The sequence below is a fragment of the Schistocerca piceifrons genome, chromosome 8 (assembly GCF_021461385.2).
Source record: "Schistocerca piceifrons isolate TAMUIC-IGC-003096 chromosome 8, iqSchPice1.1, whole genome shotgun sequence".
Taxonomy (NCBI): Eukaryota; Metazoa; Arthropoda; class Insecta; order Orthoptera; family Acrididae; genus Schistocerca; species Schistocerca piceifrons.
The window spans coordinates 480,298,109-480,326,036 of record NC_060145.1 but is presented as its reverse complement, the minus strand read 5'-3'; the positions used below and the strand labels follow the sequence as shown (position 1 = coordinate 480,326,036).

General features: G+C 40.7%; 1 protein-coding gene across 1 annotated transcript in view; it reads right to left on the bottom strand.

Moving 5' to 3' along the window:
* Window positions 1-27,928, bottom strand: part of LOC124712473 (ubiquitin carboxyl-terminal hydrolase 32) — a 233,462-nt gene that overhangs the window by 119,959 nt on the left and 85,575 nt on the right. The window contains exons 10-14 of the mRNA XM_047242768.1: window positions 25,171-25,314; window positions 24,744-24,888; window positions 11,085-11,254; window positions 7,825-7,981; window positions 6,862-7,003 (exon numbers count right to left, since the gene is read on the bottom strand). Coding sequence (XP_047098724.1) covers window positions 6,862-7,003; window positions 7,825-7,981; window positions 11,085-11,254; window positions 24,744-24,888; window positions 25,171-25,314 — 758 coding nt within the window. The remainder of the gene's footprint in view (window positions 1-6,861; window positions 7,004-7,824; window positions 7,982-11,084; window positions 11,255-24,743; window positions 24,889-25,170; window positions 25,315-27,928) is intronic.

The following is a 27,928-nucleotide window of genomic DNA, read 5'->3' as shown; positions in this document are numbered from 1 at the left end:
CGAGGGTGGAAAGGAATGGAAGGCAAAAAAGGAGAGGAGTGAGGAAGGAGAAGGATGGGCAGATGCATTGGCAGAGGGCAGCACACAAAGAGGATGACAAAGAGGATGAGGGGATGAGAATAGGGAGGAGATGTTAGGACGGAGGGGATGGAAACTGATAGATGGAGGGTGCGGGGACAGTTGGTTAAGAGGTTGGGGTTGGGATAATTTCAGGAGTGAAGAGTGTACTGTAAGGACAACTCCCGTGTGGATAGTTCCAAAAAGGTGGTAGCTGAGGGGAGTATTCAGATGGCCCACGTTGTCAAGCAGCCATTGAAATTTTTCAACTCCACATTGTGGCACAGCACGGTTTACTTTGCTCTTGGCCACAATTTGGTGGTGGCTGTTTATCCTGGTGGACAGCTGGTGGCAGTGATACCAATATAAGAACTTGGGCAGTGATTGCAACAGAGTGGTACAGGACACAGCTGCTTTCACTGGTGACCTTGTCTCTGTTGGAGTAAGATAAGCCTGTGACAAGACGGGTGGGTGGATTCGACAGGTCTAGAACCTGTGTCTTCCATAGGGATATGATCACTGTGGCAAGGGGTTGGGATTGGGGGTAGCATGGTGGTGGACTAGAACACTGTGGTGCTCTGGGGAGGGGGGGTGGGGGCAATGGAACACCACTTTAGGGGATGTGGAAAGGATTTTGAGTAAGATGTCCTTCACTTCAAGGTATGATGACCTGTAATCAAAGTCCTGATGAAGGGTGTAGTTCACTTGTTCCAATCTAGGTTGGTACTGGGTGACAAAGGCACAACTACTTAGTAGCTGGTTCTAGATGGTAGTTGTAGGATTGAGGGTGTGTGTGGGGAAATTGCATGGGAGATCTGTTTGCAAACTAGATCTGGGGAATAGTGCCTGTTTGCAAAAGCTTTGGTGAGATCCTCAGCACAGTGGACAAGGCAGTTCTTGTCACTGCAGATATGCCACCCCACCAGTGGCCAAGCTGTATGGAAGAGATGTTTTGATGTGAAAGGGATGATAGCTGTCAAAATGCAGGTACTGCTGGTGGTTGGCGGGTTTAGAATTGACAAAGGTGTGGATGGAGCCATCAGAGAGGAGGAAGACAATGTCCAGGATGGTGGCATGCTGGCTTGAAGATGACCAGGTGGTGCAAATGGGAGAGAAGGTTTTGAGGTCTTAAAGGAATGTCTACAGGGTGTCTTGGCTCTGAGCCTCAAATCCTCCCACCCCTTCCAAGAAAAACAGTTACAAAAGAGTGCCCTCTTTATCATCCAATATCACCCTGGACTGGAACAACTGAACCACACCATTCTTCAGGGCTTTGATTACCTGTTGTCGTGCCCTGACATGAGGGACATCCATCCCAACACCCTTCCCATCCCTCCTAAATTGGTATTCCGTTGCAAACCCAAGCTCCACAACATCCTAGTTCATCACTATGCTACTCCCAATCCCAAACCCTTGCCACAGGGATCATATCTCTGTTGCAAAGCCAGGTGCAAGACCTACCCATTCCACCTACCCAGCACATCCTATTCCAGTCCTGTCATGGGTTTATCCTAGCCCAACAGAGGCCAGGCCACCTATGAAAGAAGCCACATCATCTACCAGCTCTGCTGCAATCACTGCACGTGATTTATACTGGTATGACTACCAACCAGCGCACCAGCAGGATGAACAGCAACTGTCAAACTGTGGCCAAGAGCAAAGTAGCCCACACTGTGCCACAACATGCAGCTGAACATAACATGCTTGATTTCAATTTCTGCTTCACAACTGAGCTGTCTGGACCCTCTCCTCCACCACCAGGTTTTCTGAACTGTGCTGATGGGAGTTATCCTTACAACACATTCTCCACTCCTGAAATTATACCGGCCTCAACCTACATTAACCTAATGTCTCCACAACCTCCATGTAACATTTTCTGAACCCTCTTCCCTGCCCCTTCTGTCAGACAGCACTTTTCTCTCTCCTTACCCATACCCTGCTATCCCTTCCCTTTCCCCACCACCTCCAGATTGCTGCTTCCATTCTACATGTCAGTTGCATTCTGGTCTGAGCTGCCGGAGATGGTTGTCACGAGTGTGTGAAGTGCACTTGCTTGTGTGAAGAAATGTGTAACTGTCTTGTTGTCATGCCTATCTGCAACTCCACATGTCATCTTTAGGTTCAATAGCAATCAATCTTCTCCTTATGTTACCAATAATAGATAACGAGACAACCTGCTAAAGGTAGAGGAGGATGGTACTGTGGAAATTTCCACAGTAATAATGATCAGTATCAGAGAGAGGCAAGAGGTGACAGAAAGGATGAGGCCAGAAATTGCAAGAGATAGGAGTGAAATGAACACGCCAATGCAGACAAACTATTTTAGGAGTTCTGATGATGTCCAATTGAAAAGGTGTGAAAGGGATGATAGCTGTCAAAATGCAGGTACTGCTGGTGGTTGGTGGGTTTAGAATTGACAAAGGTGTGGATGGAGCCATCAGAGAGGAGGAAGACAATGTCCAGGATGGTGGCATGCTGGCTTGAAGATGACCAGGTGGTGCAAATGGGAGAGAAGGTTTTGAGGTCTTAAAGGAATGTCTACAGGGTGTCTTGGCTCTGAGCCTCAAATCCTCCCACCCCTTCCAAGAAAAACAGTTACAAAAGAGTGCCCTCTTTATCATCCAATATCACCCTGGACTGGAACAACTGAACCACGCCATTCTTCAGGGCTTTGATTACCTGTTGTCGTGCCCTGACATGAGGGACATCCATCCCAACACCCTTCCCATCCCTCCTAAATTGGTATTCCGTTGCAAACCCAAGCTCCACAACATCCTAGTTCATCACTATGCTACTCCCAATCCCAAACCCTTGCCACAGGGATCATATCTCTGTTGCAAAGCCAGGTGCAAGACCTACCCATTCCACCTACCCAGCACATCCTATTCCAGTCCTGTCATGGGTTTATCCTAGCCCAACAGAGGCCAGGCCACCTATGAAAGAAGCCACATCATCTACCAGCTCTGCTGCAATCACTGCACGTGATTTATACTGGTATGACTACCAACCAGCGCACCAGCAGGATGAACAGCAACTGTCAAACTGTGGCCAAGAGCAAAGTAGCCCACACTGTGCCACAACATGCAGCTGAACATAACATGCTTGATTTCAATTTCTGCTTCACAACTGGGCTGTCTGGACCCTCTCCTCCACCACCAGGTTTTCTGAACTGTGCTGATGGGAGTTATCCTTACAACACATTCTCCACTCCTGAAATTATACCGGCCTCAACCTACATTAACCTAATGTCTCCACAACCTCCATGTAACATTTTCTGAACCCTCTTCCCTGCCCCTTCTGTCAGACAGCACTTTTCTCTCTCCTTACCCATACCCTGCTATCCCTTCCCTTTCCCCACCACCTCCAGATTGCTGCTTCCATTCTACATGTCAGTTGCATTCTGGTCTGAGCTGCCGGAGATGGTTGTCACGAGTGTGTGAAGTGCACTTGCTTGTGTGAAGAAATGTGTAACTGTCTTGTTGTCATGCCTATCTGCAACTCCACATGTCATCTTTAGGTTCAATAGCAATCAATCTTCTCCTTATGTTACCAATAATAGATAACGAGACAACCTGCTAAAGGTAGAGGAGGATGGTACTGTGGAAATTTCCACAGTAATAATGATCAGTATCAGAGAGAGGCAAGAGGTGACAGAAAGGATGAGGCCAGAAATTGCAAGAGATAGGAGTGAAATGAACACGCCAATGCAGACAAACTATTTTAGGAGTTCTGATGATGTCCAATTGAAAACTGATTTAGGACAATGTCCAGTTAATGTTAATTATTTGGAACATGAGGGAGAGGGATGCTGTTAAGGAAGATTTAACATTTGAACAGGACAATAAGGTCATTAAAAGAGTATTAGCTACTCTAGGTTCACAGAGTGACATTTGTGCAATACATATAGAACTATACTTTAAGTTAAAAGAGGGAAATGATACTCCAGAACTGCTAGTGCAAGTGGTGAGACTTGTTTGAGCCATTGATGTTAAAAGTTAATAAAGAACCAAGTAATGTTGCTGATTGAAATTAAAGATAAAATGTTTAATGTGAATGGAATGATCATTCCCGAATTTTACATCAAATTAATTTTGGGGTTAACAGAGATCTGTGTTGTGGTAGATTTTGCAACAGAAGGTGTTAAAAAAGTATAGGTAGAGAGGAAGACGAGTTGTTATTTATGGGATGTGTGAGCCCATAGCATAAACAGGGCGGGGTTCAGGTTAAAGTACTAAAGGGTGAAGTTAATGATTACCTTGAGAAAATTGAAAATGGAATAACAGAACACAGTGGCACAAATGGAGAATATGGAGAGACAATACTTGTACCATGTTTAGTCAGGAAAAGATGTTACAAAATAATGTAGATGAGAATAGTGGACACGATATTTGTAGGTGGCTGCAAGAGCAACAAACAAAATTATTATTATAAAAATGGATAAACCAAAAATATTAGAGGAGCTGGTTCAAAAGTTTAACAATAGTCAGGTTATATCTAGTACTGATCTTGCAGTCAGTTTCTGGCAGGTACTGCTAGCTGAAGAATGTAGAAAATATAAAGCTTTTGTTTACATGGATTGGTATTATCATTTTCATGTGATACACTTTCACTAAGAGAGGAATTACCAGCAAAGGTGACAAGTTATATGGATGAAGTGCTGATTCCAGCAAATAGAACACAATGAAATGAAAGGACACAATTTCAGAGATTTTATGGTCTCATACAGATATGATTATATGTATATAGACTGAAGCAGTGAGTGAATATTTGTACCAAGGCCAGGAATCAAATTCCCCCATTTACATTCGATGCTGAGGTGCTGATCCAGAACATGGAGAGCCTTGGCAATTCTGTTCACATGTAAGTGGGAATTTAAAGTAGACTGGGGCGACAGTGAGAATTTCGATCCAGGAGGGAGGCACGTCAGGGTAATCCGTGCAGTTGTGTGAACCGCTGTACCAAGGTGGTTTAGTGGCTAATGCACCTGCCTAGTAAGCAGGGCACACGGGCTCGATTCCTGGCACTGGTACGAAGTTTCACTTGTCTCTTCAGTCTATATACATAAAAAAACATTATTTTACTTCTACTTACAGCCAATCACTCAAGAAAATTTAGCAGCAAAAAGGTAGGGAAAGAGTACCATGCACCGAGTTGTGCAGCAGATGGTTTCTGAGGGTGGGAATGTGCCTGCTAGTGTTTACTATTATCATGCTGGAGCACTGTACAGAAATCCAGTAATCACATACTAAATGTGGTGCAAAGCAGCACACTGTAGTTAGTTAATATTTATTATTCGAACACTGCTATGCTCCTCCAGCCGTACCATCAACATTAGTTATAGTACTAGAAGGTTAATAATAATTTCACAAGGTCATTAACTTAAGTCAAAACAAAAAAGAGAAGAACATTTAACTAAGTCATTACTAGTGGAAGACGATGGATCAATCAGAAGTGTGCAATGAATAAGCAAGCACCAAACTGTTAATGTAACCCACTACAGTATGAACGAGGCAACACGCTTTGCGACAGCCACAGAGTACAATGCCAGTAATTATTTGTCGCAATTAACATGGCCACAGGAAACATTTGTGTGTAACAATTAACATGAAGTTTTATATCAGTTATGAACAAACGCGACACGTGTTTTGGACAGTATAGTGTAACGAGTTACCAAAAACCATTTGTCGTGTTGCACAATACCTTGGTGAACAATCGTGTAATGTTTCGACCAACTTGTAATACCATGCATCATTAGATCAAACAATGGAAACTCCAGTTTGGAATACCAACAATGTACGGAAAAGGTAGTTCACTACTTGCCATAAAGATGACAAGATAAGTTACAGACAGGCACAATAAAAAGACCCTTACAGTTTAGCTTCCGGCTACAGCATTTGACAAAAAAAAAAAAAAAAACCCACACACACATTCATTCACACATGTAAGCATACCTCATGCACACATGGCTGTCATCTATGGCAGCTCAGACCGGAATTTGATTGTGTCTTGTTGTGATGCTCTGAACTTAGTTAGCTTTCACGGAATTTGATTACATGAATGAAAATATTATGGTTCTTACTTGCATTTCTTTGTTGCCGCTAAACATTAACTAACAAAATTCAAATGACATCCTGTATTTTGATAACTTTATTTTGTAGCACTGGATTTTGTCCCACACTGTCATTCCAATTTAGCACAGTTTGTTGTTTGTATCTAAAAACCTGTGCCTATGTGGAGAAGATGCCAATCAAGACGAGATGTACAGGACTACTTTAAAAGACACAAGGTAAGGGTTAGTAAACCGAAGTCAGTAATACTAGGAAGGTTAAAAGCCATACCCTTATAAACAATAGTACTGATAAAAACTGGCACTTTGCAAGGTGGGTAGGGTATTTTATGAAATATACCATCTAACGAATAGGTAGGCAAACACAATAATAACATTAATAACAATAATAATAATAATAACAATAACCCTTCACAATGTTTCTGTTGACAGTACTAAGAATTTTGCCTCTTGCAGGTCTATTCCAACCTCTTCTAAGCAAATAACAAATAACAACATTGCATTTCCTACCACTAAACCCTGTGATCTTTAATTCCATTTACTGCCTGTCAATCCTGTAGTCCAAAACTACCATAGTGCACCAATTTTAAATCCTTACAGACCACGGATAACATATTACTCTTAGACAATATAACAACTCCCTACACACTGATAAATAGAGTATTATGTTCTCGTATTACAACTCAAACATCTGAAGTGTAAGAAAATTGGCAAAATACAGGTACACCTTAACTCACCTGTTAAGTTCATAGAGGTGCATGTTACTTGTGAAATATTGAGTGAGAGCCCTCGTGTTGCTCACACACTGCAATGCAGCATTCATGAAGCATGTATTACCCAAGTTGTTGAGACCAGTCGCTCCTCTTTCAGCTGGGACAGCTGTAAAGTGAATTATTCATAAACATTACAATAAAATTTTAAATAACTACTACATAACAAAACATATATAGTATGTACCAGGCAGATAACAAATACTAGTTGCTAAGGGGTCACCTTGAGCTGGCACACCAATGGCATTTACATTCCTTCAACTGTGTACTATTCCTGCTTACCAAGCTGATAAAGAAAATGTTGAATAAGTTAAAATTTTTAAGATCCAGGGTACTACTCTAGTATCTGCATTTCGCTAAATGAAAGCTCTGATCTGCTCACTTATTTTTTTCAGGTTTACTTTTCTTCTTCTTTTACTTGCTCTCTGCAATGGCATTAGGATTCAACTTTTTAATATGCTGCTTTACTACTGTTCCTATCTGCAGCTTAGGAGTTCAATTTTCGTTACAGCCAAGAATGTTTCAGTGCCTTGAGCACAACTGAGTTGCTCCTTGAGGAAGTAGTGGTGGACTCATTTTGAGAAAGGAGACATTAATGACTACGAGACGGGAAGATAGGTGTGTTAACTCCCACCCACAATCTGCATTCAGAGTAACTTACCCTTCTTGTTACAGCAAACTCCATATTCTTATTTTGATTTTTGTCCAAAATGGAGAGATCTAAGGCTCCATAAATGAGAAATTCAATCACAATCTCTTGTACATCATGTACAATCCCATTAATACATTCTCTGCTGAACAGCCATAGTCATCTGTCTTTTTCTACTACAGTCAAGTTTTACAGAAAAATTCTACACAAGAAATATGTGCATGATGAGAGTTAGACAATTTTATGCCGTATCAAATTAAGTTTCAGCTGCAAGCACTCACATGGTTTACGCTTGTCCTGTAAATGATTTGCCAGTGATCCCATTTCTTCAGGCCAAGTAAGGTCTTTGTTCCTGACTTCAATCAAAAGCTGGTCTTCATCCATTATACCCAAATCCTCCAAAGTAGGTTCTTCATCCTCAATAAGAAGCATGTTGTTCTGCAACAGAGAACAATACAGTTGCATACACTTTCTTCCTTTCCTTTCTACTATTCTGTATCCTGCAAATGCCAGGTTGGGACTGATATATCATGTACCATATTTTTATATATGCTATTATTAAGATGGGGTCATCACTCCCAAAGGAATTTTAAACTTACTGCCCCTCCCTCCCTCCCTCCCTCCCCCCCCCCCCCTCCCTGTTGGGAAGGAATCCGCATATCACTTCTGACTCCATCTAATGTTGATCGCATGGTCAAATGTGACAATGTTTATTGAAATGTTTGTGCAATGTGTAACCAAGGTGTCACAGGGAAACCAGCCAGGCATTTACCTCTGCAGATCTGAAAAATCATCCAAAAACCACATACAGGCTGGCCGATCCCAACCCTGATCCCATATTTAATTTGAAATATGGATTTGATTTGGGGCTGCTGCACCAATCTGTGTTCCAGAAGCAGACACTTTTAAAGTGCTCAACTAACTGGTAGTAATAGCTGCATACACTGTGTCACAGAAAATGTTTCAAGACACATTCTAACTTTGAAACTTCCTGGCAGATTAAAACTGTGTGCCGGACCGAGACTCGAACTCAGGACCTTTGCCTTTCGCGAGCAAGCACTGCCAGGAAGTTTCATATCAGTGCACACTCCGCTGCAGAGTGAAAATCTCATTCTGGAAACATCCCCCAGGCTGTGGCTAAGCCATGTCTCTGCAATCTCCTTTTTTTCAAGAGTGCTAGTTCTGCAAGGTTCGCAGGAGAGATTCTGTTAAGTTTGGAAGGTAGGAGACGAGGTACTGGCAGAAGTAAAGCTGTGAAGACGGGGCGTGAGTCATGCTTGGGTAGCTCAGCTGGTAGAGCACTTGCCCGCGAAAGGCAAAGGTCCCGAGTTCGAGTCTCAGTCCGGCACACAGTTTTAATCTGCCAGGAAGGTTCATATCAGCGCACACTCCGCTGCAGAGTGAAAATCTCATTCTGGAAACCTTCTAACTTTCCCAGTTCAAAAGCAGAGGTTAAATTACTATAAAGAATTATGTTAGAAAGATTAGATTGCAGACCTTCAGTAACTTCAGCAGGTTTGATCAATTAATTACTACATGATCAAAGTAACACTGGATTCCAGGAACTATTATGGCCAGACTTTATTTTCCTTTCTCTGTTATAACTATACATGTTTCTTAAGAAACCTACCAGATTAAAGTGAAGATGGACACAGGAATATAAAAAGAAATTCCATGAAAAAAATTGCTGTACGAGCATCGGAGGAACATAACTCTATTTTAGCTATTTTACAGGACAGATGAAAGATGATATTTTTAAAATGTAAACTGCTTGTTTCAGTGACAACACAAATTATATTGAAAAATCTCTACACAACTAAAACACACATTTAAAAGCTGTCAGATGATGATATATCTTTAAATATAGTACTTACAGGTTCACCTTTGTTTCTTGTTTAATGTATTGCTAAGGCGATAAGTCATTTTGATTCTAAGTGAATGAATCAATCTAAATAGTGGTTTTACACTTTGGAGATATGCACTTGACTGGGAAAATATATCATAAAAAGTTAATTTCCATAGTACAAACTGATGACTTGCATATAAAATAAATGAATATTAGTCCATTTTTGTACCAATGTCACCAATGACTGTTCACTTTCTCACTTACTTTCATCACAACCAACATCCCTGTTGTCTGAATCTTCAACTTTCTCTTCTCAAAGAGTTCTGTAAAATGTGTATACATTTTCCTGATAATGCTGGTGTGGTAAAGATCCGTAAGGTCTTATTTTCTCTTCCTGAAGTTTTAGTGCTCCATGTATTTCAGTTTCAACTGGAAGACTGTCAAAATCTTCTCTATACTGGCTAACTTCTAAACTGTTGACCATGGGAATGTTCAAAAAATGTTTAATTAAAATAACTTCTGCAATACTGAAGCTGTGTCACATTAAGTCACTGCACTTTATTTTGTTATCGGTTAATTTTCATATTTTTCAACAGTTCCCTCTGCATAGTACAAAATCCAGTTAGTCTTTCTAGTCCATTTCAAGGACTTCATACAGCCTTTGTTTTGATGCAGCCTGAACAACAGTAAACTACCCTGAAGAGTCAGAGCTGTTAACAATTTTTGTAGTCCTCTATATACAGGCATGGGTTGAACTGCACTCCTTTAAAGAGTGTCCAGGCTCAGACAAGCATTGCTGTATCGTAGGAATGTTTAGAGTTCGTACAGCATGAAGAAATGTGGTGCAACATAGACACTTCGATTTTGTCCTCCGCTAGTGTTTGAGAACAAAACAACTGAATTGCCCTCTGCAATCTTTTGGTGTTCTTGAAAAGTATACGATTCTAATTTAATAGATCCACATTTAGCCACATCTTCATTCCAACGTAATTTCTAGCATTATTGATATCACTACTGTATACTGTTATCCACTCATCTTTGGCAGAAAATGGCCTTAGCTGCCATGTCTGGACAGTACCTTACAGCATGTAGGTCAAAATTCCAAAACTGAGATCCACTTCTCTAAGACAAAAGAACATAAGTACCAATATGTCTATCAGTCTCATCCACAACGTGGAGATACACAGCAGCTTATTCTCACCTGCAGAATAGAGAGATAGAGAGAGAGAGAGAGAGAGAGAGAGAGAGAGAGAGAGAGAGAGAGAGATGTCATTTTGAAATAACAGCTGATTACCACGAAAACATGTTAAAGCTGATAGTCAGGTATTTGGGGACACATTCTTATGATTCTCACATGATGAAATGAAGAGATACTAGGAAGAAAAGAAGGAAAAAAATAGCTAAATAAGTGAAATACACACTCCTTAATAGGCCACAATGAATTAAAAAAACTGCAAGACTATTGTTGTTTTGGCAGAGGAGAATGTAACCTGTACTCAGTGCTTAGCCATGTGTTATTTTGACGCAATAAAATTCACTGAAGTTATAAATATACATATAGTTTTCTAATGTGTGCATGTTTTATCTATGACAATTATTTAAGACCAGGTAGTTGATTACCGCAGGTTACGATTAGCTACAAAAGTGTCATGGTATGTACTTGAAATTAAGATATATCCATGTCATCTAACTTACCTCATCCCTATAATGCCATAACCTCATGTCCTCTGGTCTTATCCTGAGACGAGCACACAAGAAGTCGTAGACTTGCTTGATCGTAGCCATACGGCTGAACGCTGCCACATATGCTAATTGTCGCTTAGGTGGTGTGGGGAAATTGGAAACATAGGCATAACCTGTGGAACCTGCAATGTTAAAAATAATCATATTAATTTCTTTTCTTTTATAAATCTAATACCATAATTTTCATAAAGAGATGAAAAAGGACTTTTTCACTAAAATATTATTTAATTATGGTAACTAAAACATTATAATTACTAAATATAATGGAACTGATAAACAAAAAACCTACTCACCAAGTGGCTGCAGGTGAACACGCATGTAAAAGGTATTAAGTATTACGTATGTAATTGAAACATGAAATGATGGCAGTGAGTTTTTTAGGGAAAATTTGTGTGTACAATGAAAGGATAGGCAAATGGGAAATGGACGTGGTGTATTTGTCGCAGTAGACAAGAAACTATACTCCACTGAGACAGAAATTGAAGCTGCATGTGAAACTGTTTGGGTAAGACTCCGTATCACGGGTGGGCATAAAGTGATAACAGGATCTTTCTATCGCCCACCAGACTCATCTCCTGATGTAACCAAAAGCATTAAGAGAAAATCTCAGTTTACTTGTATGTAGGTTCCCCAAAAATACCATAATGATTGGTGGCAACTCATCGTCCAACATTTAATTGGGAAAATTAGCGGTGGGTGAGATAAGACATCACGTGAAACTTTACTGAATGCCTTCTTTGAAAACCATCTAGAACAGATAGTTAGGAACCCCATTCATGACGGAAATGTATTGGATCTAGTGGCAACAAATAGGCCAGAACTCCTTGAGGATGTCCACTTCGAAACTGGTATCAGAGACCATGATGCAGCAGTGGCAACAATGATCCAAAGCACAAAGGACAACTAAAGCAAGCAGAAAGATATGTGTGTTTAGTAGTGTCATATCTCAATGAGGAACTTGAAACTTTTAGCACAGGGCAGATGCATGTAGAGGAACTCTGGCTCAAGTTTAAAATAATAGTCGACCATGCACTGGATAGATATGTACCTAGTAGAACAGTACATAATCAGACGGAATCTCCATGGTATACAGTCACTGTGTAAACACATTATCTGCGTAATAGGTGTCTTTAAAAGCCTTGGGCTACAGATAGATAGATGCTAAATGAATTACATCTGGTTGTCAAGAGAGCAATGTGTGATGCCTTCACAGTAGAATATCGTCAAATGACATTTCACAAAATCCAAAGAAATTTTGGTCGTATGTAAAGGCTGTTAGTGGCACGAAAGTTAGTGTCCAGTCCCTAACGAATGAGACAGGGACTGAAATTGAGGGTAGCAAAGCAAAAGCTGAAATGCTTAACTCTGTTTTTCAAATATTCCTTTACAAAGAAAAATCCAGGAGAACTGCCCCAATTTAATCCTCATACCACTTAAAGGATAAATGAAATCAATATTAGTGTCAATGGTGTTGAAAGAGAGCTGAAATCATTAAAACTGATCAAAGTTTCAGTCCCTGATGGAATCCCTATCAGATTCTGTACTGAATTTGCAGCTGAGTTAGCCCCTCTGCTCACTACAACATATTGTAGATCCCTGATGCAAAAAACCATGCCCAGTTCTCGGAGAAATGAACAGGTCACATTCATCTACAAGAAGGGTAGTAGAAATGAACCTGAAAACTACCATCCAATATCCTTGACATCGATTTGTTGTAGAATCTTAGAACACATTATGAGCTCAAACACAAAGAGGTATCTTGAAAAGAATGAACTCCTTAGTGCCAACCAGCATGGGTTTCAAAAACATCAATCACATGAAACCCAACTCACACTTTTCTCACTTGACATACTGAAAGCTTTGATTCAAGGCAACAAGGTAGATGCAGTCTCTTTATTTCCAAAAAGCATTTGACTTAGTACCACATCTACACTTATTGTCAAATGTACAATCATATGGGGTATGTGGTGAAATTTGTGAATGCACTGAGGACTTCTTTCTTGATAGGGAGGAAGCAACATGTTATTTTGGATGGAGAGTCATCGTCAGTTGTAGAAGTAACATCAGGTGTGCCTCACGGAATAGTGTTGGGACCCTTGCAGTTTATGTTATATATTAATGAGCTTACAGACAATATTAACAGTAGGATCAAGCGTTTTGCAGCTGGTGCCATTACCTATAATGAAGTACTATCTGAGAGAAGCTGCTTAAATATTCAGTCAGATCTTGATAAGATTTTAATGTGGCACAAAGATTGGCAACTTGTTTCCAATGTTCAGAAATGTAAAATTATGCATATCACTAAATGGAAAAAATGTAGTATTCTATGACTATAAAATAAGTGAGTTACTGTTGTCAGCCAAATACCAGGGTATAATACTTTGTAGGGATATGAAATGGAATTATCACACAGGCTCAGTAGTGGGTGAAGCAGATCGTATACTTCAGTTTACTGGTAGAATACTGGGGAAGTGTACTCAGTCTACAAAGGAGATTGCTTACAAATCATTGGTTCAACTGAGATACGGGCAAATTGTTGAAGACAGACTTAAACTATCCCATGAAAGTCTGTTAAAACTTTTAAGAACTGGCTTTAAACAGTGACTCTACGAATATACTAAAACATCCCACATATCACTCACATGAAGATTGTGAGGGTAACACTAGAATAATTACTGCATGCATAGAGGCATTCAGACAATCATTCTTCCCACACACTGTATGTGAAAGCAACAGGCAGAAACCCTAACAACTGGTATAATAGGATGTACCCTCTGCCATGCACCTCACAGTTGTTTGCAGAGTATAGATGTTGATGTAGATGCGCTCTCCTGCTGCCACTTGGAGAGTAGATATTTTTCTATCCAATTACATTATATTTTCAAAAACTGATTATTTTCATTATTGTAATTACTAAACATTTCATCTGTTTCATCACAAGATTACAAAACTTGCACATACAGGCAATAACTAGTAACTGAAAAACATGGCATGAAATGCTAAAGATTCAATGAGATATATGAAGATCCGTACGACCATGAAACAATATAGCTTGACATGATAAGTAGGATAGTGGAGGATTAATTGGGGTAACAAAAATTAATAGGGTTTCACTAAATCAGATTTAAACTAAATAGAAGTATTAAAACAAACATGGAAGGGTAATGAATTACAAAAGTTTGGGCTTGGCTTGCTACATATATCTACACAGTTACACAATAATGTGGAAAATTAGCACACCATACACTATTAGAAGGCACTGAAGTACAAACTGTAACATAATACTGAGTATAACTTCCTTTTGGAAGTCTTACAGAAATGTTATATCTGATACAAACATTAAGGTTTGTGAAAACTGCAAACATCCCGGGGGAGAGGAAAAAAGAAAAGCCTGAAGGAATCAAAACTTTTAAGGATGCACAGGTATGTGTACTAGCAATATACATGCCCAAAACAACCCTTTGTGGGACGAAATGGCCGTTTTCATCCATGAAACAAATTGTGAAAGCAAGTACCAGTATAACTAGTGCACACAAAGGAGAACAATTTCAGCGTGTTAAAAGAGTTAAAATGAGGCAGAATCATTGATGCCATTCCACAACATTTTGGCTCCTGTGACACACACACACACACACACACACACACACACACACACACACACACAGTGATGAGCAAGTTGTGCAAAGTGACTAATATGTGAGGTGACTACCATCTTGCCTGCATGGCCATAGTTGGCTACACTGGTTTGTCCACAGAGTTGACTCAATATGGGAGCACTACAACAAGTGAGGAACTGGTCACTGTATAAACTCTCTTAGTTTTTGTGGGACAAGAGACAGTGGAGACCCAATCCAGGAGGATTGTGGGAAAGGATTTGTTCCAAAGACAACTCGCATCAACATAATTCAGATAAGTCTGTACTGGGAAGGGGCAGGGGGACCATATAACATGCAAAGTAGTACTTTTGCCATTTGGTGCTCACCTCCTCCTTGGCTGCAATTAGGTGGTAGTTATTCATTTTGATGGTTATCTCTGCATAAAAGGCAAGTTCAGCATAACTGGTATACAGAACTGCTTTCACAAGTGGCCCTACCTATCATTACCTGTGATGGGACAAATAGGATGTGCTAAGTGGGCACATAGGATGTAGGGATACAAATCATATGTCAAGGGTTGGAAGTAGATGGAAGCTCACCCAAGTCAAGCTCAAGTGGCTGCGGATTTTATTACTTAATTTAATAAAGCACTGAAGCACTTATTGCTAAGATGCATTCTGTGACTTCCAACACCTTCAGGTTGGCATAAATAATTTAGGAGTGAAGGAAGACAAATAGTAGAAGGATTTATAACTTACCAGTGTTAAGTGTCCATGTACTTAGGTGTTGTCGAGATCTGAGTTTAATTAGAATGGTAAATGGACAATTAAATTATTGTTCTAGAACTAAGAAGATGGAACAAACCATTTCTGTATGGACTGAGCTCCTCCTAACTTTATGTTAATTATCATTATGAACTGTATATAAAGCATAAAAAGGAAGGAAGCCATTAGGTCTTAGGGAGGCCAAGCTTTTGCCCTTGTTTCCATTCGGTGAACACCTTTTTTAAATGGGAAAAGGTAAAGAAGGCAGACCAGGCAGACAACAGTGAGATATGGTAACAGGTGGCCTCTCGCGTTCCATTATGTGGAACAAATTTTATGTAGGAAGACAGTTCACTGCAGATACTCTGGGCAGTCAAGAGTAGCCAGTCTGTCGTAACAATGACAGCCTGTGTTTCAGTGCACTCTGTAAGAAATTACTACTGTGTGCTAACATGGGCACATATTATTGGAAGACTATGCTCCTGCATTAACAAGTTGTCTTTGGTAGTTATTAGCCATGGTTGCAAGATTTACCACATTAAATTATGATGTTACAACATTTGTACAACTTGGCTTCAAGTGAGCTTAATTAGGGCAGCTATTACAATGCCACTGTAATACCAATTTAACAACAAATGCAAAGAATTTGCAGAAGTGTTTTTGGTATCATATCCTCAACTGCACTACTGCTCACAAAGCAAAGCAAGTTCTAACATTATTCAAACATAAAATAAATAACAGTTACAAGTTGAATGAAAACTGATAACTTTATTAAAATATAATGGAAAAAATGCAACACTCAGAAGGAGTTGGGCAACATAAACAAAAGTTGGTAGGTCTGTTTCTACATCTGGAAGATGATGTCTATTCAAATTTTGCACCAGTCGCATTATAGAGTCGCCATAGTAGCTTATCTATGAGGATACAAGTCATGTTTGCTTTAAAGACATGCTGTAATGGTAGTGAGAATTAGCTACCTTTGAGATTGGACGTGGCGAGTTGATGTTAGTCAAGAATGCCCTTAAGGCAGCAAAGACACCGTTATCAACACCTCACCGAGTTTGAACGGGGTCGTGTAATAGGGCTATGAGAAGCTGGATGTTCCTTCTGCGATATTGCAGAAAAACTTGGCAGGAATGTAGTCACTGAACAATAATGTACAATCCCAAGAAGATTGGACTCCAGGTAGTCGTGTGGCACTTCCGAGAGGGAAGACCATTACATTTGACATATGGCCCTGGTGCACAGTATTGCACTTGCAACAGCAATTTGAGTGGCAGTTACACCACAGTAACACAGCAAACTGTTACAAATCTGTCACTGCAAGGACAGCTTTGAACTAAAAGTGAGAGCACACTGGAGGGCAGGGTGGAGGTTTGTTGTGCTTGTTGATGAAAACTGGTGTTGCAAATTATGACTTTGTGATTTTTAGGAGAAGGCCAGCTGAAGTCCTGCAACCAACCTGTCTGCTTGCTAGACACACTGTACCTACATCCCTGGAGTTACGGTCTGTGGTGCGATTGCGTATGACAGCAGGAGAACTCTCATGGCTATTCCAAGCACCCTCACTGCAAAATTGTACGTCAAACTGGCAATTTAATAATTTGTACTGCAATTCATGATCAGCATTTCAGGGAGTGTTTTCCAACAGGACAACACTCGCCTACATACCGCTATGGTAACCCGATATGCTCTACAGGGTGTCAAAATGTTGCCTTGGCCCACACAATCACTAGATCTGTCTCCAATCGAGCACATATGGGCCATCACCAGATGACAACTCCAGCATCATCCACAAACAGAATTAACCATACGTGTATTGACCAACCAAATGAAACAGGCCTGGAATTCCATTCCACAAACTTACATCTGGCAGCTGTACAACACAATGCACAAATGTCTGCATGCTCGAATTTAATATTCTGGTAGTTACACCTGTTATTAATGTACCAGCATTTCACACTTGCAATGGCTTACCTCGTGCGTACATAAACATGTGGTCTTACAATGTTAATCACTTAAATATGTTACCAAGACAAATGTATTCTTGAAGCTTCATTACTATACTTTTTTTTTTCCTGGAGCAGATTTGAATTTCAAGAGGAATTGCTCAAGTTGAGATTAGTCATGGTCCCTGTTCCAGTGGGGAATGCAGTGAATTTATTAGGTGGACAACATAAATATCAAAATGATAATTCAAAGTAATATTTAGCTTCTAAATACGATGTTCCAATAGTTTGTCTACTGTACACTTCGGAAGCAGTTCGATAGCCCGGTTAAAAGTCAGTCAGGTAAATACATTGTCAAGATTAGTCAGAGAGTATATTATCATCTGACACACACACACACACACACACACACACACACACACACACACACACACACACACACAGAGAGAGAGAGAGAGAGAGAGAGAGAGAGAGAGAGAGAGAGAGAACTTTCCTAAAGGATGTGTGCTATGTATACCCAGTGAAACCCCTCTTTCACTTTTCAAGTGACTTTTAAAAAAAACTGTATAAAAAGCAAATAAACTTAAAAATGAAGGAAATAAATTTTTAAGTGGTAAAAGTCATATATAGGATCCCCGTCCCCCCAAATCACATTTTCATAGTTTCAGTATGGTACATATACATGACAAACACCAAAATACTCGTTAGGGACTTGTTTATTACCTAATAAAGGTTATCTGAATTTTGTACTGTTTATCTGCAACTTAACTGGACCTGGGAGATAGAAACATTTGACTTGATGTCTTTAATCGTAATTGTTGTTTTAGGAAAACCTGCAACTGTGTGATGTTCATCATTTAAACAATAAAACAATGCATCAGTTAAATATTTTTTCCCTGCTTAGCATTATGCATTTTGAGAATTTATTATCATCATCAAGTATAAATATTTACATTAAGTATCTTGTGTGATGTTTGGATGTGTTTCGTCCTGCATCTCTTCCACTGCAGTCATCTTTCTGAGGTTATAAGGTATTGTGCATCCTCCATTGTGGAGAAACTCATATATATGTGAACCATCACTTACATTGTTTATTTGTGAAACATCACAATAAATATTTACATAAATATTTGCACTTGACAATGAGAACAAATTCTCAAACCACATTGTGCTAAGCTTGAAAAAATACACAACTGGTGCAGTGTGCACACATGCAGTAAAGACAGTTTAAAACTGGTTGTGACTGGTCATGATACTTTTACTTGAATGAACACTGGCTACTTGAAGGCCAACGACAAGCCAGCATCATTTTATGACAGCGACATCAGTTTTTTTCCGTGAACATAGTTTCAAAAAGCGTAAAGTATGGGAAAATTATAATTATGTTAATGCAAAAACAGGTGCTAACTAATATTGTAAACATGGGAAATTTGATGAGAGCAATTAACCCTTTGAGTACTGCAGACATGATATACCGCGGCAGTCCACCTTGCCGCAGGGCCTGCAGACGTTGTTTGCCGCTGAAGTGGGTTTTCCCGTGGGCCCTGCAGACAGTATTCACCGCGCGGCCTGGCCAGTACTTGAGTCCTAATGACGTCTTATAATGCAGCCGCTTCCACTGCCTGTGGGACTGCGGACGTCAATAGCCACTCAGGGCTACATGCTGGTCCATCGCAAGTTCTTTTGTCCCGTGCAATCCCTTGGTTGAATGTACCCTACTTATTGTTCTGTGCTGCTGTCCCTGCTATCTTGGAAACACTCTGCTACAGATTTCGCAGTTGCTGTTCGACATTCGGGCTAGCTGGTTTGTGTGATCTTCTGCATTCTGCTTAGTTGTGTCATTTAGCTATCTGCTGTTTCATCAGGATTTTTAGAATTCTGTCAGCTTTGAGTTCTACAGACAAATGGCATATCGGCATTGTTGCAATGATAAAGAGATACTGGAGATACTGACAAGGAGTGACAGTGAGCGAGGCATCTTCAATGAATGTAGTGACAATGAAGATTCATCAGAAGAATCTCTTAGTAATACACCTCCACGTACTTCACCTAGTAGAGCTCGCCAGGACAGTTCTTCTTCAGATCCTGAAAGTGAAGACGAATCGATCCGTAAAAGGCCACACCATAGTGAGAATGAGAAATATGATTGCCAAAAACGTAATTTCAGTCCAGCACTTCATGCATTTGATGACTCATCTTCAGGACACAATTTCCAACTAGCGCCTGATTCAAGTGTTCTGTCCTTGTGATGCTATTTCTATCAGAAGATCTCTTGAAATTTATAGCACTTTAAACAAACCGATTTTTCACTTTCACCATGGCAAATATGTCGGAATCAGTTCGTTCTCAACTATTCACCTGTAAAAATACAGGTTTTGAGGAAATGTATAGCTTCATTGGTATTTGGCTTCTCATGGCTCATGTTAAAAAGTTGAGAATAAAGGAATATTAGTCCAGAGATGTGCTTCTGAGTTATGGCGAAGTTATGTCCCATGACTGTTTTATGTTACTTTTGAGAATGTTGCATTTTAGTGACAACTTGGCCAATCATGGAGGTGACTGATTGATTAAAATTAGGAAAATAATTCACACAGTTCGTGTGGACTGGCGTTCTGCAGTGCATGACAGAACCCCGGGTCAGGGGAGACTTACTGCATGTGATGAGAAGGAAAGATTGATTGATGGGGACTGCACCGGACAGGATATGACAACCTGAGGGTTTCAACATGGAAGACTAGGTAATATGCAAGACAGAAGTTACTGCTAAAACATTGTGTTCGAGTTAATAAGAGTGAAAAGCTAAGTGCATTGTGTGTAGCAGAGGTTGGGGGTGACGGCAAAAAATAGCTAGGTCAGAAACTGAAAGATTTAGAAAGCTACAGGAAGTGAAGAAAGGAGTAGTTACTGTGAAGAAATATTGAGACGAAAGAAATTAATGCTAATTAAGGCCAGGTGGGAGGCAAGAACCAAGGACATGTACCACTAGTTCCCACTTGCAGAGTCCTGAGAAACTAGATCTGGGGGAAGAATCCAGATGACACGTGTGGTGAAACAGGCACCAACATCACAACTGTCATGTTGTAGAGCATGCTCTGCAATAGGATATCTTGTGTTGACAGTATAGGCCATCTGCCTATGTCCATTCATCCTAACTGGTAACTTGTGGTAGTCATGCCAATGTAAAATGTCGAAGAGCATTTACATAACAACTGGTATAGAGGGTGGGTAGGGCAAGACTTGAAGTGGGGACAGTCACAGTGGTAGAAGCCATAGGGTAGGGAGATGGATGCAGTAGTAGTTTAGAGCCTGACAGGAAGTTATCCTAGGTGTGGTGGGCAAAATCTCAGACAGATTGGATGTCATTTCAGAGCATGATTTTAGGATGTCATGGCTTTGTTGAAGTAGCTGATTAATACATTCGAGACCAGGATAATAGTGAGTGGCAAATGTTGTGATCTGAAGCTGTTTTTTGGAGTGATCAGCAGTGCCAGATTGGATGTGATGGCCCGGAAAATCTGGATGTAATTACCCCACCAGCTTAGCTCAAAAGCAGATTTCCCGGGCCACTACATCCAATCCTGGTACTGCTGATCCAAAACACAACTTAGAAGTACACCACTTATAGCCAGTATTTTCCTGGTCATCAATGTATTAATCAGCTACTTAAACAAGGCCGTAACTTCCTAAAATCATGCCTGCATACGAGATCCATTCTGTCTGAGATTTTGTCTGCCACACCTAGAATAGCTTTTCATCGTCATCCCAACCTCCGAAATATCCTTGTCAGACACTACGCTCCTTCTGCACCCATCTTCGTACTGTATGGCTACCACCCCTGTGACCGTCGGTGCTGGTAGACTTGCCTATGCACCCTCCCTACCACCACATACACCAGCCCTGCCAATGGCAAAAAATATACTACTAAACAGAGAGCCACCTGTGAAATCACACACATCATACACTGGGTGTTATGTAAACACTGTTCGGCCTTTTACTGTCACCAAGTTACCAATTAGGATGAATGGGCATAGGCAGAGGGTCTGTACTGGCAACACACAATATCCTGTTGCAGAGCATGCCCTACAACATGACAGTCATGACCTCAGTGCCCGTTTCACCACAAGTGCCATCTGGATTCTTCCCCCAGATCTAGTTTCTTAGAACTCCACAGGTGCTTGAGCTACATGCCCTCGGTTCTTGCAAACCACCTGGCCGTAATTTGTATTAATTTCTTCCATCTCAGCATTTGTTTGCAGTGATTACTCCTTTACTCACTCCATTTTAGTTTTCTACATCTTTCATTTTCTGACCTGTCTATTTTTCACCGCCCCCCTCTGACCCATGTTACATACAATTCACTTGACTTTTCATTCTTATTAACTCATGCACGATGTTTTAGCAGTAATCTCTGTCTTAATATTACCCAGTCTTCCACCATGAAGCTCTCAGGTTTTCACATCTCTTCTAGAATAGTCCAACTATCAGCCTTTCCTTCTCATTCTGTCTGTTAAGTCTCCCCGATCCCGGTTTCTGGATGACTTTTCCGAACTCCACCCCTTTTCCTGAACGTGTCTATTTCCTTTCCCTTCACTACTCTTCCTTTCCCTTCAACCCCTCTATCGAAGGAGGATCCACTGGCTTCGAAAGTTTGCTTAAGTAAAACCTTTTTTTTTTTACGTAGGATGTTCTCCTAGTGTCACTCAGTGAGTAGGATTTGTGCAATTAAACCAATACAAAAAGTGTTTGGCTGTTGTGTTTCTTGAAGATGGTAATTTCAGTCTACATGACAGCAGTGTTGATGTCAGGCGACTAGTCTCACATATGAGTGTCCTCATTCAGGGGATGGAGTGTCCAGACTTTAATCAGATAGATCGTGTTTGAGATGCTCTTGGGAGGTATGCTGGTGATCAAACACTCACCCACACTAGACTCTTACCTCATTTTGAGCAACTACGGAAGAAGCATTCACTACTATGTGGTTATGACAAAATAGTTAAAAGCATCACACATCATTCTATGTGCTGTATTGCTACACTAGATATTAGCACACTTTACCTACATTACCTGTACTACAGAAAAAACAACACGAGATATAGACATTTCAACCTGTTCTAAACATGAATAATAATTCTTTGTATGGAGCATTGGTTGCACATATTGTTCTTTTAATTTCTTGTACTGTTTACATTGTTTAATGTTTCAGCACATTCAATAAACAATTGAGTTGTTATTCTCGAACAATGGAAACTACAGGTAAGAATATCAACAATGTATGAAAAGATAAGATTGCTACTTACCATGAAGATGACACATTAAGTTGCAGACATGCACAATTAAAAGACATTTACACAGAAGTTTTCATCTACTGCCTTCATTCACACAAGCATGCACACCTCACAAATGACCACCAACTCTGGCAGCTCAGACCAGAATGCATCTACTACATGACATGGTACAGGTTGGGGAGGGGGGAGAGGGGGAGAGGGAGGGAGGGAGGGAGGGGGGAGAGGAGGGGGAGAGGAGGGGGGAAGAGGGGGGAGGAGGGGGGAGGAGGGGGGAGGAGGGGGGAGGAGGGGGGAGAGGGGGGGGAGAGGGGGGGGAGGGGGGGGGAGAGAGAGAGAGAGAGAGAGAGAGAGAGAGAGAGAGAGAGAGAGAGAGAGAGAGAGAGATGGGTGGGGGGGGGGGGCTCTTTGGCAGAGAGTGCAGGGACTAGAATGGCAACAAGAATAGTGTCAGGAGTTTGTGGGGCAGGAAAAGGAGAGAGGAGTGGAGAAAGGTGGGTGGGTGCACTGACAGAGGCCAGCAAACAAAGAAGGTGGGAGATGAGAATGGGGAAGAGATGATATGACAGAGGGGTGGAAATTGTTCAGTGGAGAGTGTGGGGACAGAATGTTATAGGTTGAGGCCAGAATAATTACGAGAGCATAGAATGTGTTGAGGATAACTCCCATCTGCGCAGTTCAGGAAAGTTGGCAGTGGAGGGTAGGATCCATATGGGTCGGGTAGTGAAGCAGCCATTGAAATCAAGCATGTTATGTTCACCTTCATATTGTGGCACAGGGTGGTCTACTTTGCTCTCGGCCACAGTTTGGTGATGGCTCTTCATCCTGGGGGACAGCTAGTTGATAGTCATACCAATATAAAAACTTGTGCAATGATTGTAGCAGAGCTGGTACAGGACATGGCTGTTTTCATAGGTGACCCAGTCCCTGATGGGACAGGACTGGAACAGTAAGTGCTGAGCGGATCAATTGAACAAGTCTCCCACCAGCGTCTCCCACACAGGTATGGTGTGCTTGTGGCAAGTGGATGGGATTGAGAGTGGCATAGGGATAAACCAGGATGTTGTGGAGGTTGGGTGAGCGATGAAACACCACTTTAGGAGAGGTGGGAGGGATCTCTGGTAGGATGTCCCTTATTTCAGGGCATCACAATAGGTAATCGAAGCCCTAACAAAGAATGTGGTTCAGTTGTTCCAGTCCAGGGTGGTACTGGGTGACACTGCTTTATGAGGTTCTTGGAGATGGTAGGACGATTGGAGTAATGAGTGGAAATGGAATGGGAGATATGTTTGCGGACTAGTCCTGGGGAATGGTGCCCGTCTGTCCAGGCCTTGGTGAGACCTGCAGCATACTGGACAAGGGACTATTGTCACTGCAGATATGCTGTCCCTGGATGGGCAGGCTGTAAGGGAAGGATTTTTTTGTTTTAAAGGACAACAGCTGTCAAATGCAGGTAATGTTGGTGATTGGTGATTGGTAGATTTAATGTGCACAGAGGTGCAGGAAGAGCCATCAGAGACAAGGAGGTCAACATCTACCACGATGGCGCACTTACTTAAGGAGGACCACGTGAAATAGATGGGAGAGAAGGTGTAGGGGTTGTGAAGGAATGTTGATTAGGATGTCTTGGCCCCGAGTCCAGATCATGAAGATATCTGAATGAACCTGAACCACACTAGGTGTCTGGCATTTTGGGAGGCTACGAAGGCTTCTTCTAAGTGGCAAATACACAGGTTGTCATAGGAGAGTGCCCACAGCTGCGCCGCAGAGTGTATAAAAACAAATACCTGGTGTCAGTTGTAAATATGGGTAAGTACTTCTTTCTGTCAACATGTTATATTGTTAACACTATTTATGACATCGCAGTAGTCTCAGAAAAGTAACATGTATGAATCTATATTTCAAAGAAAGAACAAACATCGAGCAGATGATTAAACATAGTAGTTTGTAAGATGGTAGAAAAATAATCAACTGGAGATCAATAAATTAGAGTTATTGTAATATCAAAGCATATACTCACTGAGGGCAGCAGCACCATAGCCCCCAACCATGCCAGACCAGGAAGCCTGTGGGGCTCTTGCCGGTGGCGACTGGTGCCGTAACAGCCTAAGGTTTAGTGGAAACAGCTCCAGTTCCTCTTTCTCACCATTCTTTGGAAGAATCACCTATTAAATCCACCATGTATTTAGAATAGCAACTGTCTCCATGGTGAACGAATTTCTTAGTAGAAACACAATTCTCTGTATACACTACTCTTACAATTCATAATTAACTTATACAAAAAAAACATCATTGTTTAAGCATGCAGAATTAAGTGGAAAATAGTAATATTTTTCATGTAAGCGAACAACAACCAGGAAACAGCAAATGTAACAATTTAATAACTAATTTGTCTGATGCTCCCCTATCCCCCTTCCCAACTTGAGAACACACACATTATATCTCACCTGTCTTGGAAGTGGTGGTGAGCCTCCATACCATTGTGAAAGGGCCTTCCACAAAGAGTCTGGAACAAGTTCAAAATCACGTGGGTGCACAAGTTCGGGACTCCTTTTTAGCTTTCCACCCTCTCCAGTCAGCGGTGTGGCCACCTATTGTATAATCAAACATCATTTAGATCCAGAAACAAATGTATAAACACTGAACAATACCTAAAAAGAAACTTTGAAAATTTTTACACAGTGGGAAACATATTGCACCAATCACTCCTCACTTACTAACATAATTTTTTAATTTTTTTTAAATGATACAAAAAAGGAACTGTCAGGACACACAAAAAATAAGTGAGAGTACTGTTTAATTTTTGCAAAAAATTAAGAGGCGAAATGTTCTGATTGTATATGAGAAGATGCCATATCCTTACACATTGAGTTTGTGGGAGCTTTGGTATCCCTTTTAGCGGTGTTTGCATCTGTAGTGAGTAGCACACTATTTACGTAAAATATTTGACTAGCAATATCGGAATGTGAGTGGACTGTCTTTAAAATTCAATGGACACATATACAAAATGAATAATGACAGAATAACTAAACAAGTCTTTGACTTACTAAACAATCAGGAATCTAAAATAAGATGTGAGATTTACGGCAAACATGGGAGTCAACATGAACATAATAAGAATCGGAACACTTTCTACAGAAGCAGTAGGAAAGACAAGCTTTCAGGACAGGAAAAACTTAAGACTTGAAGAAAGTTTACACTAAGAGAGAGGCAACAACATTCTCAAAGAGTGGAAGTAGTGTGGGCCCAAAGGGAAGCTGCAGCTGAAAACAAAGAAGCAGAAACAATGTCTATTTATCCTACCCTCTAAAAGGGGTTATTCAAAATAGAAAATAAATTTAAAAATATCAAATAATTATTTTTATTTGCAGACATATGCTAACTTTATCTGCAAATAAAAACTTGAATTATCTATTTATCTGAATAATTATCTAGTTAGTTGATGTAATACTAATCTTTGATTAATGTGATGTCTACTGGGGATGACTAATTTTTTTGTACAGTATACTTACAACTCAGCAGCTCCTCGAGTTTTAACATTTATCAGTGCCTGTTCCCGTATAAGAACAGCAACACTCTCCAAATCCCTAAAATTACTGATAACAATTTACGGGAAACACAGATTTGCTACTCACCATAAATGTGACATGCTGAGTTTTAGACATGCACAATACTTACATATTAGCTTTCAGCCAAAGCCTTCTTCAGACAACAAACACACACACACACACACACACACACACACACACACACACACAATCATTTACACAAGTGAGCACATCTCAAGCACATATGACCATCTCCAGCAGCTTGTACTGGAATGCAACAGTCATGTAAAGTGGAACCATCAATCTGGAGGGGGGCCAAGAAAAGGAAAGGGAAAGCAATGGATGGCTGGTGGGAGAGAAGAGCATTGTCTGATGGCGTGTGCAGACTTGATTCCTAGAGAGCGCCTCCCCCCCCCCCCCCTCCCTCCACCCACTACCCTGCTATTCCTTTCCTTTTCCCGCCCCTTCCAGAGTGATGGTTCCATTTTACATGACTGTTGCATTCCAGTCCAAATTGCCAGAGTTGGTCATACGTCTTTCAGGTGTGCTCACTTGTGTGAATGGTGAATGAATGTGTGTGTGTGTGTGTGTGTGTGTGTGTGTGTGTGTGTGTGTGTGTGTGTGTGTGTTTTGTTTTCTAAAGAAGGCTTTGGCTGAAAGGTAATGTGAAAGTGCCTTTTCACTGTGCCTGTCTGCAACTCAACATGTCATCTTTACAGTGAGTAGCACTCTAGCTTTTCCTCATACTGCTGAGACCCCTACCATGAGTTTCTACTGTTTAGAATTATTGATATATATTACTACCATCCCTCTGTTGCAAGACCCTTGAAAATATTGTAAGCTCAGAGTTTATGACATTTCTATCAAAGATTCAACACATTTCAAGATACCTATATCTCCCTCCTCACTTACGCAGTGTCTTTCAACTGCATTTATTATTTGCAAGGGTAGATGCCAAGTTCCACTATTTACAAAAGCAGTTTTACTCTGTACCTCACTGTCTATCAATGATCAATATCCAATGTCATGGAGTACTTTCTCAAATATGTGACTGGCTCAAATAATATTTTGACTGTAGAACCCACTGTGTTAGGCCAGATAGCAAATTTTCAAAATACAAAATGGAAGAGCACACGCACACGCACACGCACACGCACACGCACACGCACACGCACACGCACACACACACACACGGGAGCGCGCGCGCGCATCCGATTACGCATGCAATTGCACACATGAATATTAAATTACAAAATCAGTGGTAAACTACTGGAGCACAGTAAATTATTTATGTACCAAAACTAAATGCTACAAAGCAATATTAAATGGTACTAACACATTAAATTGATGGCATAGGAGTTGTATGTAAAGGGATCCACAACCTGGATGCTACTATGACCTATTTTAGAGTACTGCTCCACTATTCAAGTTCTTATCAAATAAGACTGACAGCAATGATGATGAATTTCAGAGACATGGTACTAAGATCTTAATAAATCATTGTTGTGTGCACAGAAATGTAACCGACACTCACATAACTGAGAAAACACACTTCAGTTAATGTTAAAAAATATATTGGTTCAACCATTTGTTTATAGTGTAAAACACTAAGATTGACACGTTTCGGAAGTCAAGCTTCCATCATCAAAATAATAAA